Source organism: Xyrauchen texanus, chromosome 47, assembly GCF_025860055.1.
Source record: "Xyrauchen texanus isolate HMW12.3.18 chromosome 47, RBS_HiC_50CHRs, whole genome shotgun sequence".
NCBI lineage: Eukaryota > Metazoa > Chordata > Actinopteri > Cypriniformes > Catostomidae > Xyrauchen > Xyrauchen texanus.
The window spans coordinates 10,541,900-10,554,364 of record NC_068322.1 but is presented as its reverse complement, the minus strand read 5'-3'; the positions used below and the strand labels follow the sequence as shown (position 1 = coordinate 10,554,364).

General features: G+C 43.4%; 1 protein-coding gene across 2 annotated transcripts in view; it reads left to right on the top strand.

The window, feature by feature from the left end:
* Window positions 1–12,465, top strand: part of LOC127638734 (glutamate receptor-interacting protein 1-like) — a 190,597-nt gene that overhangs the window by 161,225 nt on the left and 16,907 nt on the right. For both annotated transcript variants that reach the window (XM_052120428.1, XM_052120426.1), the window contains exons 17-19: window positions 7,363–7,507; window positions 7,687–7,826; window positions 7,975–8,160. In XM_052120428.1, coding sequence (XP_051976388.1) covers window positions 7,363–7,507; window positions 7,687–7,826; window positions 7,975–8,160 — 471 coding nt within the window. The remainder of the gene's footprint in view (window positions 1–7,362; window positions 7,508–7,686; window positions 7,827–7,974; window positions 8,161–12,465) is intronic.

Genomic DNA, 12,465 nt, shown 5'->3' with positions numbered 1-12,465 from the left:
GAACGCTCCTTAGCGTGCGCCTCTGAATTATGAATGAAACTATTCCAATCTTGATTGGTGTTGCGTCATGACGTAACGTGACGGCATAACCGGATGCATAAAAGTGACACCGGCTCACAAACACATTAGCCTAGCGATGAAGCAAGCCGCTCTCAGGCATTGAGGGGCGTGGCAGGACGACGCAGTGTCTCGTTCCCTTCTCAGGGAACAAGGGTTATAGTCATAACCCGAGACGCTCCCTTCCGAGGGAACTCGCGACTGCGCCGTTGAAAACGACTCTTTGGGGAACGAATGCCCACTAGGCCACGCACCGAAAAAAGGCCTGCCCTAGAGTGAAACTGAACTCAGGCACTCAGCTAGGACGAGAGCACACGTGCGCCAGGCGTACTAGGGAGGTGCAGACTATAGAACCTGATGAAAGTGTGCGGGGTAGCCCAACCGGCTGCCTCACAGATCTCCTGGAGGGGTACTCCCGATAAGAGAGCCCTAGAGGACGCCGTGCCTCTAGTTGAATGAGCCCTTATGGCCAAAGGTAAAGGCAAATTGCGCACCTTGTAGGCCGAGATAATAGCCTGAACAATCCAATTACTAATGGTTTGTTTCGAGGCAGGGGGCCCCTTCTTAGGTGACCCAAAACACACTAACAGTTGGTCCGACCTCCTCCAAGAAGAGGACCTCTCGAGGTAAACACTCAAAGCTCTGACAGGGCAGAGCAAATGGAGCCTCTCTTCTTCTGCCGACACATGATGTGGAGGATAAAAAGCCTGCAGGATCGTGAGACCGTGCCGTGTTAGACGGCACCTTAGGCACATAGCCAGGTCTCGGTGTAAAATGGCTTTAACTCCGCCAGGGGCAAACTCCAAGCAAGCTGGCGCCACTGCCAGGGCTTGAAGATCACCCACCCTCTTTAGAGAGGTAATAGCTAAGAGAAAAGCCATCTTGAACGCCAGGTCCTTGGGCTAAGCCGACTGAAGGGGTTCGAAGGGGGCCAGGGATAACCCTTCGAGAACCACCGCCAGGTCCCAGGCAGGAACCCTGGACCTGGTTGTCGGTCTCATCCTCCATGTACCACGGAGAAGACGAATGACCAGCTGGTGCCTCCCCAGAGGCCCATCACTCAGTGGTGCATGGAAAGCCGAAATGGCCGCCACGCACACCTTAAGTGTGGAAGGGAGAGACCACGAGAGAAACGATCTTGAAGAAACTGCAGAACTGAAGCCACCGGGCATTTGACTGGATCTACTTCATGTTCTCTACACCAAGTGGAGAACACATTCCACTGAGGCCATATAATCTCCTAGTAGACGGAGCTCTAGAGTTAAGTATGGTTTCAAACACCCCCGCTGATAGACCAGCATTTAGGTACTGAACCCCCTCAGGGGCCAGACCCACAGTTTCCACAGCTCTGGACGAGGGTGGAAAACTGTGCCCCCTGCCTGAGACAACAAATCCCTCCTCAGAGGAATCTGCCATGGCGGAGCTATCAGGAGTGAAATTATGTCTGAGAACCATACTCGGGCCGGCCATATCGGGGCAACCAGAAGTAGACTGATGCCCTCTTGGCGGACCCTTTCCAGGACTCCCGGAGCAGAGCGATTGGGGAAATGCGTACAGGCTGAAGCCTCGCCAAGCCTGTACCATGGCGCCCATCCCCAGTGGGGCTGGATGTGAGAGGGAGAACCAAAGTGGACAGTGGGACGCCTCTCGAGACGCGAATAGATCCACTTCCGATGGTCCAAATTTGTCCCAAATCAACTTCACCACCTCTGGATGAAGTCTCCATTCCCCGGCCTCAGCCCCTGCCTTGACAGGATGTCCGCTCCCTGATTCTGAACCCCGGAATATACATTGCTCTGATAGACAGTATTTTCCCTTGGGACCAAATAATTATTTGATGCGCCAGTCTGCACAGAGGGCGCGATCTGAGTCCCCCTTGTCGGTTCAGATAAGCTACCACTGATGTATTGTCCGAACGCATCTAGGACATGGTAACCTTTGATGTCTGGAAGGAAGCTCCTCAGAGCCCTGAACACAGCCAACATCTCTAGACAGTTTATGTGCCAAGAATGATGATGGTCCTGCCACAGACCCCTGGCAAAGCTGCCGTCCATGACCAGCGCCCCAGCCAGTGAGGGAGGCGTCTGTCGAAACGGTTTTCCGGTGACATGACGCTCCCAACACTGGTCCTTGGGACAGGAACCAAGGTTTCTTCCATATTAGCAGAGAACGAAGGCATCTGCGTGTTACTGTGCTTATACGAAATGGATTCCCCTTGGGGGAAAACCCCTTGGCTTTCAGCCACCACTGGAGGGGCCTCATGTGTAGAAGGCCCAAAGGTATAATGTTGGATGCCGCTGCCATGAGGCCCAGCAGTCTTTGAAATTGCTTTACAGTGATGGCCTGGCCTAGCTTTAACCCGGACACCACCGCCATAAGGGACTTGATGCGTGCAGGAGACATGCGTGCCTGCATCGTAACCGAGTTCCACACAACACCCAGAAACGTTGTGCACTGGGATGGTTGTAACACACTCTTTTCTGTGTTGAGTCTCAACCCCAAATTTCGAACGTGGCAAAGGACAACATTTCGATGCCGAACCGCCATTTCTCGAGACTGGGCCAGAATGAGCCAGTCGTCGATATAATTAAGTATGCAGATGCCCTGAAGTCTCAGTGGAGCAAGAGCTGCATCCATACATTTGGTGAACGTGCGGGGAGATAGTGCTAGGCCGAACGGAAGAACCCGATATTGGTAAGCTTCGCCCCCGAAAGCGAACCTCAGGAACCTCCTGTGACATGGAAGGATGGATACATGAAAATAGGCGTCTTTTAGATCTATCGTGACAAACCAGTCCTCGGATCTGATCTGACTCACGATGACAGGAATAGTAAGCATTTTGAACCTGAACCTCCTCAGAGACCGGTTCAACACTCTGAGATCTAAAATCGGCCTCAACCCCCCATCCTTTTTTGGAACTATAAAGTACCGGCTGTAAAGACCGGACTCCCTGTCTGAATGAGGAACACGTTCTATGGCCCCCTTCAGCAGCAGAGATTGCACTTCTTGTTCCATCACCTGAGCCCGCTCTGGAACCACTGTAGTCTGCACCACCCCAGAGAACTTGGGGGGGGCGGTGCTCGAACTGCAGTCTGTACCCTGATTTTATTATATGCAGGACCCATGCAGATATGTTTGGAAGATTTTTCCATGCCTCTACAAAATCTACTAAGGGAACCAGCCTCTCGAGGCTGGTCTCGGGTGTTTTTCGAGCACTGTTCTCGACTTCCTGAAGCGGGACACCGGCAGGATTTAGTCGACACAGTTCTCGTGTCCACAATTGATGTGTGTTTTTTATTTTTTGACACGAACGGCACGGTGTGCGCTCGCTGGAAATTGATGTGGCCCGGCGCCAGAGACGGCGGAAACCGACACCGATTCCCTGAGGACTCCGCCATGCAGAACAACCTCGGTTGCTCTGCAGCGGGGGACAGCCCTCCGAGGTTCTACCACCCTGGTTAGGACCTCTTTCCCAAGCCCTCCTAGCCTTAAGGACGTCCCTCAGGTCGCCCCTCTGGCTGGAGGGCTTCGCTGGGAGCGCTTCCTCTGTTGCCAAGCTCCTGGAGGAGGGGCTCTAGAGGAAACGCTCTCCTTTGCTCTGGCGCTGCGCGAGGAGCTGACTGAAGGCTGGGGCTGATCTGCTTGCCCCACCCTACTTTATTTAGAATTTGCCCTACGGGGAGGAACTGCTTGAACGCCGCGAGATTGTTTCCTCGCCTCCTGAAACCTGTCGACTGACCGATGTAACGGTGTCGCCGAACAGGCCAGAGGGCGAGAGCAGAGCATCAAGCAGAAAAGCTTTATCTTTTTCTTTTATGCCCGACAAATTTAGCCACAGATGCCTCTCCGTGGCCACCATAGCTGCCATAGAGCGGCCAATAGCTGGGCCGCCTCTTTAGTGGCCCGGAGAGACAAATCTGTGGCTCTGCGCAACTCTGCGATATCTTCGGGAGTTGGCCCTTCCCCCTCGTCTAAATCTTTCAGGAGGTCGGCCTGGTACGCCTGCAAAATCGCCATTGAGTGCAGGCATGAACCAGCCGACCTGCCGCCATGTAAGCCCTGCTTATTAATGCAGATGTATCTCTGCAGGGCTTACTAGGCAGCCCGGGTTTTAAGGGAAGATGCCGACTCAGGAGAGAGGTAACCGCTAAAGCCTCCTCCACACCAGGCATCTTCCCATAGCCCATATCCCGTGCCCCAAAAACATCGCTGTAATCAACCACACTGGGGCTGGAGACACGGGATCTAATGTGGTTTATCCCACGATCTCGAGATCTCTTTGTGGAGATCGGGGAAAAATGGCAAACCCCGGCACTGGGGTTGTGATGTGTGCCGCAGGAAACGCTTGTCTAATTTGCTTCCGACCAGTGTTCCCTGCTCATTTTGTGGCCAGCTAATGTTAAGTCTGGCCACGGCACGCGTCACAACCTCAACCAGCTCCTCATAAGCGTGGCCGAGAACAGGCGTGCTTGACTCACGGTCGTCCGCATCAATGCTGAGCATATCCACTTCCTCGGAAGCAGAGAGCTCAAGCATTGGGACCTGATCGTGGGCAGAAGAAGCCGCAACGCGGGCTGCTGCACCACTCACAGTAGGCTCGGGATCCTCAAACGAAGAATGAGAAAGTGCCGTAGCAGTCTCATTCTCATCTGCAAGATCCCGCTGCGAACCCCACGATCTCAACCGCCGCGCTGCCTCTACAGACGCGGGACCAGATCCGTGGGGAACGCGAGCCTGACCGTGCTCATCAAAGCACGCCAACCGGGAGTGCAGCACTCTCATGCAAATAAGACAAACAATAGACATAGAGCGCTTGCTGAAGAGCGAAAGCTAATGTGTTTGTGTGCCGGCGTCACTTTTATGCACAGCATTTGCAGCTAGAACTGCTGTGGTCTGGGAGAGTGAATTCTGTGCAAGATATCAGTGCTTCATTAGTATGTGAGGGAGGGAGATGCAAGGATTGCCTAGAGGTTTTCTCTATTTTTCTCTTTAGTACATTTCTTCTTCGAGGTGAAGCCATGTCAAAACGGGGGAGGTTGACCTCTTAATTGATTTTGTGTGTTATAAGGAAGTTGTTACAAATATTTTATTAAACGGCTTTAAAACTAAAAAGTGCCTTTTGGTGTTGCAAAAGGCCCGTCTGTGGGGATTTTTTTTTTAATTTATTTTTATTTTTTTATTTGAATGTGTATTTTAAAACATTATTGGTTAGGGTTAGATGTTGGTTAAGGGTAGGATGTCTGTTTTGTTAAACTCTCATTTATCTTTTCGGACACTATTGGTTAGGTTTAAGGTACAGTTTTATGTTAGGGAGGTAAATTTTACTTATTAAAACCTCCATCTAAAATTCACCTTAAAAACCTAATATGATTACAACCTCATTTCGCATGGAACTGCAGCCAAACGTGTAATGAAGCTTATCATTTTAGTTTTACAAAAACGTTGCTATGCTCATGTAAATTTCATGAGAAGAGGCTGCATTTATGCATATGGTAGATACTTCTATCTAAAGCAACTTAATAAGAAAGTGCATTTTTAAGAGTTATTATTTGTCTCAACAAATGTTCCATGTTTCATGCTTTACCGGTTGAGCTACAGGAATCCCCAGGATCCCCCCTGAATTTATTTGAAAAGCAAAATGGTTAATACTTGTTTTCAGAGAATATATATTACAGTAAATTAAGTTTACTTTTCTAACTCCATTTTTTTAAAATCTTTTAAGTATAAATGTAATGAAATTGAACGGGGTTTATGCTTAAAACTAAAAAAGATATAAGATAAGATACTGTATATTTTCTGAAAAGAAATCGTAATATAGTATGCAATAGGCCTATCTTATGTTTTAAGGGTGTCAGTATATTTTTACTGGAAAACAAAAATACTGATTAAGAAGATTTTTCACTGCAGTGTGCACAAAATGCACTTGAATTCACTCCTACAATTAATTCACACCTGACATTTAGTGTCTTGAAAACCATTGTAGGTCCAGTATATAGAGGTTTAGTTATCCTCTGCTGCTGGTATGTATAATGACTTGTAGTAGAAAGTGCAGTATCCATTTTACCCAATGAAGGTTTTTTTCCTGAAATGGATCACAGAGCCAAAATCCCATTTTTTTTAATTATGCATGTGAATATCTCTATTTTCCAGCCCCTCTGTATTTTCTCTCTCTTGCTTTTCTTTGTTTTCCGAATGCAGAATTTCCATTATCTTACATCATTCTTTCCTTGAATTGACTTTAGTTCATTTCTCTTCCAGCTATCCATTTTTCTCCAGTTTATTATGTTGTCTTTTTTATGTAATAGGTTGTATTTCTTTCCTTGGCTTTTAGTTGGTATTCTTTCCCATTTCTTTTTGTTTCTTTAGTTCGGTTCCTCTCCCTTACTATCTTATCTCATATTCATCATATAAAAAAACATATTCTGAACAAGTATATTTATCTTGTTTTCCAGTACAAAAAAACATCTTTAAAACAAGATAAATTCACCTGATAAGCAAAACTGCATAAGATATTAATGCTTGTTTTTCAGAGTGTATTTTCATTTATTTTAAACAGAAACAAGGGAAGAAAATCTGATACTACCACAAGACAAAATACACTGATATATATACAAAATAGATCTGAAAACAAGCCATAAGGGAATAGTTTAGCAAAAAAATGACAATTCTGTCACTAGTTCTTGCAAACCTGTGTTGCTTTCTTTATTCAGTGGAACATAAAAGGAGACATTTTGAACTCTTTTTCATGTAATTTCAATGAATGAATACTGAAGCTCTCATGCTTGAAAACTGACACAAAAGCACTATGAAGTAATCCATAGCCATGGCATATGGAATAATTTTATGATACCTTTATGCTGCTTTTGTGTCCTTTTTGAGACTTAAATGCTTTAGTCCCCAGTTATTTGAATTGCAAATAAAAGAGTTACTTTATGTAATAAGGTAATGGAATAAAGAACTTATATGGGTTTGGAATGAGATGAGGGTGAGTAAATGATGGCAGAATTGTCATTATTCTGTAAACTAATCCTTTAATGTCTTGCTCAATTTTGCTAATCAGGTGATTTTATTTAGTTTTAAGGATATTTAGATACTCATTAAGGATATGATTTTTTGCAGTATATTTCCTGTTCAATTCTCCTCTTCCTTCACCACTACCCCCCGCCCCTGCCCTACCTCCTTCCCCCCTCTCTCTGTCCGGTGTTGTGAGGGGTGTCTTCGCTCTGCTCTCTGCCCCTTTGTGAGGTATCCTACGTGATGGCAGTGTTGATAGGGACGCCCGTGTGCTGTTGGCCTGTGTTGCAGACGAGCAGGAGAGCTCCGGTTCCATCATTTACACGGTGGAGTTGAAACGGTATGGCGGCCCGCTAGGCATCACCATCTCGGGCACCGAGGAGCCCTTCGATCCCATCATCATCTCCAGCCTCACTAGAGGAGGCCTAGCCGAGAGGTAACTCACTGTTCATGGCTTTAGTGATATATGCTTTTAAGGCTACAATATAATGCAGAATGTGTCATTTGTAATAATTTTCTTCATTTAAAGATCCATTAACAAAGCATTATTATAAATGGATATAAGTATCCAATAACATAAGAAGGCTTTGAAAGCGTGTGCTCTTGTATCTACAGAACGGGTGCCATCCACATTGGTGATCGCATCCTGGCCATTAACAGCAACAGTTTGAAAGGTAAACCTCTCAGTGAGGCCATTCACCTGCTGCAGATGGCAGGGGAGTCCGTCACACTGAAGATCAAGAAGCAGGGAGAATGTAAGGGCTGCAAAATATGCCATACTTACAATGTACAATTTCCACATTTGGCTGTTCCAAAACATAGGCAGCATTATATTAGATGGATGGATGGATGGATATGCTCTTAACTTTTGTCTTATATGATCATGTTTCTCTCGTTCTGTAGTGGCAAGCCCAATACAGCCCTCAGTAATGGGTCATTTCAATGATCTGAACGACCTGGAGGATGAAAGTCAAGCAGGGCAGAAACCCAGCAAACACTCTGACATCTATTCCACCACCATTCCCAGTGTAGACAGTGCAGTGGAATCTTGGGACGGCTCTGCCATTGACGCCACTTTCAGCACCCAGGGTAAATTTGAGTGCGAGAGTTGTTAAATATTTATAGTTGTAAACATATTTTAGCACTTTTCAGCTTTAATTGCAATAATAAGCTCCCATTTACAGTTCCCTCTGAGCAATATTTGATTGGGGCTACATTATTTAGCATAATGATGTGAAATGTCTCACTTGCTGAAAGTTTCCTGCTGAATTAATTTCGGAATTTGGTTTATTGTATTGAAAACCAAATCTGTAATTTAGGATGTTCTACTAGGCATTTCAGTTTCTAATTGTAAATGAGTTGACGTTTGTATTTTAAAATGTTAAAAATGTTCAATATCGTTTTTGAGTGGCCAGAAATTAACACTGAAATAGGGTTTCGTTTAAAGTGGGTTTGCTGCGGTAGAAATCATCACGGTCTTGTGTCTAAATTATTAGATCTTTTAACACATAATGTAGTACTCTTGAAATTTTGCCATGATAACCTTAAACCTGTCATTTATTTGTGCTTGTGTCTTTCCAAACCCATATTTAAAGCCAAGCCAATCTGTGTTGATCCCATTTCTTCCTGGAGGTTTGGTTAAAGCCTAGCAGGTCTAATGTACATTTAATTGAGTTTTTCTTTCTCTGTAGACCTTCAAAAATGTATTAACTTAGATAATTATTTACAGTAATCTGCACTGGGATACGTGTCTTTTATTAGACCAGCTGGCAGTACAGTGCAGGGTAATATATGGAATAATGTGTTATTTTGCTAAGTGGAAAATGAGTTTTAAAGAGCACTGGGATACTCATGAGCATTTGGATAACTCAGCAGTAATATGTTTGAATCACAGTCAGGTCTCTCGCCACTGAGGCCTCCTGGTCAAATCTTATTATAATATCTATTGCAGTGAGAATGCCAAGTAGGCAGAGCTCACGTTTGAATGTTTAATTCTGAGAAATGAGTCCTATTTATTTTCTGAGTAAAGCCTGTAAGTGTTGTTCCCACAAAGACGTGTGTGCATGTATATGTAGTGAAAATAATGGATGTAGTAGCAATTTGTTAATTGGTCCGCAAGGTTTCATGACCTACAAGAAAATTATGAAAACAGAACACAGATTAAATAAATTATTATACTGCTTGCAGGCAGCACTGCTGGGAAGTTGTTATCTTTCTCTTTCTCTATCTTCTCCTTCTCTTTCTTCTTTTTCCACCTCCCTCTTGCTCTTTTTTTCTCCTTAAACTTCCTCCTCTTATTCATATTCTTCTTCCTCCTTTTCTTCTTCTTCCTTCTTTTTCTTCCTCATCTTTTACCTCTTCTTCTTCTTCTTTCCTTTTCCTCAACTTTCCTCCCTCTGCCTCCTCCTCTTCTTCTTCTTTCCTCCTTCCTCTTTCTCCTCTTCTTCACCACCTCTTACTCCTATGCTTCCTCCTTCCACTTCCTTTGTTTCCTCCTTCATCCTCTTCCTCCTATTTATCCTCCTTCCTCTTCTTCCTCTTTCTATATTCCTCATTCTCTTCATCTTTTGTCTTTCTTTGCCTCATCTTCTTCCTCCTTCCTCCTCTTAATCTGCTTCCTCCTCATCATCTTCCTTCTTCCTCTCTCTTCCTCCTCTTCTTTCTTTTTCCTCCCTCCTTCCGTCTTATTCCTTCTTGCTTCCTCATTCCTTTTCCTTCTTCGTATTCCGTTTATTTCTTCGTCTTCTTCCTCCTCTTCTCTTTCCTCTTTGTCCTCTTCATCTTCTGTCTTCCTCTTCTTCTTAATTTTTCACTTCTTCATTTTTCCTACCTTCTCCCATTCTTCTTCCTTATATTAATCTTCTTCTTCTTCCTTTTTCCTCCTCTTTTGCCTTTTTCTCTTCCTCCTCCTCTTCTTATTCCTCTTTTCATCTTATTCTTCCACTTCATCTTTCTCTTCTTCCTTGTCCTCTAGCCCTTCTTCTTCATCTTCTTCTTCACTCTGTTTTAAATTAATAACATCACAAAAGTTTTAATATTCAGACTCAGACATTTTTACCTGATAATTTATTTGAAACTTTTTTTAACTGATTTGTAATTGATCTTGCACTTATTTGCAAACTGAAATGTTATTGGTACATCCAAAGCATATTTTACAGAGTAAAGACATCATTGCATTATATGTTGATTCTTGTGCACCGACGAAAGCGAATAAGACCCACTTTAATATGGTATTTAATTTGCACAGAACCTAAAAACCAAATCTTATCTAAAACTTGAGCTGTGCTGCAGACATATATTTCCTCAAGGCCACCTTTGCTTTCTCCTGCTCTTTTCCTCCTCTCTCACTCTGATGGAGGTGGAAAAAGGAGATTGAGAGAAAGACAATCTCCCTGTGTGTTAACAGGTTCATATGAAGCTGCTTTCTCATCCCTTGAGGTAGCTTTCTCAATCTCTCTATCTATCTCTATCGCTCACTCTCTCTGTGCTCCATACATAAATGAAAATTGGATGGTATACGGAAACCATTCAGTGTGAGTAGCAATCTGCTCCCTAAATTATGGATGATGTGGACTGAGCATATATTAAATGTTTCTTGGCAATGTATTGGCCCTCATGGGATTCAACTAGCACAGCTGTATCTGGAGATAAGGTGAAACCTTACTGTAAACATGATACCTGGAATTCAACATTAAAATAATATTTAATATATTCTATATTTTAAGGGAAACATGCCATGATAACCTTTAAAGGGATAGTTTACCCAAAACCCAAACTATCTGGGCCTACCTGTCAAGCTCCAGAATGAAAAAACAAAAAGCACCATGAAAGGGATCCTTATGATCTGTGCACTACATTCCAAATCTTCTAAAGCCATATGATAGCTTGTGTGACAAACAGACATGGTAATCTTGAATGCATCTAGTGGTGCCATTTTTTTTTTTTATTTGAGAGCTTTACAAAGTAATATTTTCAGTGAGGAACGATTGTATGGCTTCAGAAAATATTGAATATACAGTATATTAGAGCCCGCCTGATATGGGATTTTTGAGACCGATCCCGTTTTTTTGAGGAGAAAAATTCATCAATTACCGATATGATTGCCGATATTGTTAATTTTTGAGCTGGAATGAAAACAGACTTTTTCTATCTGGATTGCGTACCAATTTTGCACCGATATGACTGGAAAGGTACTCAGTAGGCTGCTTTCTTAAACAAATATTTTTTATCAAAGAATATTTGACATTATTATTATGCATTGTCAACTAATTCTAGAAATGAACACTGAGAAAATAAAGAATAAATAAAAATACAATAAATAGCTTAATAAACATCAGTACTGTTTAGTATTAATCAAATGCTGACTATTTTAATACTGCCAGTCAATTAGAGGCAGGTTGTAAAACAAGAAGCATTTACACCTGCCAAGACAACAGGAAAAACCGCGGCAGCGGTGTTACACCGTATTCTGCTATACAAGTTCAGGGGAAACTTTCAACGGTGGAAACCCAGACTTTTAATTATTACATTTTATAAATGCAATGACTGGAATTGTTCAGTTGAAGGGGGTACCAAACTGTGAATCCTGAACAAAACAATTTGATGAATACATGTTTACTCCTTAGCTTCCGATCAACTGACAAGCAATGAAAGTAGCTAAGTGGTTAGCTAGTCAGCTATATAAGCTCGTTGTCATGGAGAGTAAAAGACTTAAGTTGTTTATTTACTTTCCAGCATTGCGTCTCACCAACTAGGTAACAACGTAGTGTGAAATTAACACTCCACCACCGCACCATTGTCTGCTGAGTTGCAAAAAGATACTCTGCTTACCTTTCAATCTGCTACATTACTGACTGCACTGACAAACTAACTCCATACCACTTAAGTCCGCCCTGTCTGCAGAGCCACCATCAGTTCAGAGTCAGCTCTGTAAACAATGGAGTCGGAGCGCACCCTTTTGGACAAACTACGTTATGACACCAATTCTAAAGCATTGTTTTCTGAATTTAATGATCTGATAAAAGTTGTAATATCTGCACATATTGGTAAACATATATATATATATATATATATATATATATATATATATATATATACTCAAGCCAGCCCATCTGGCACCAACAATCATGCCATGGTCCAAATCACTGTGAAATGTTTTTTCCCCATTCTGATGGTTGATGTGAACATTAACTGAAGCTCCTGGCACATATCTGCATGATTTTATGCACTGCATGCTGCCACACGATTGGCTGATTAGATAATCGCATCGATGACTGTTAGTGCCAGATGGGCTGGTTTGAGTATTTCTGTAACTGCTGATCTCCTGGGATTTTCACACACAACAGTCTCTGGAATTTACTCAGAATGGTGCCAAAAACTAGAGGGGCGGTTCTG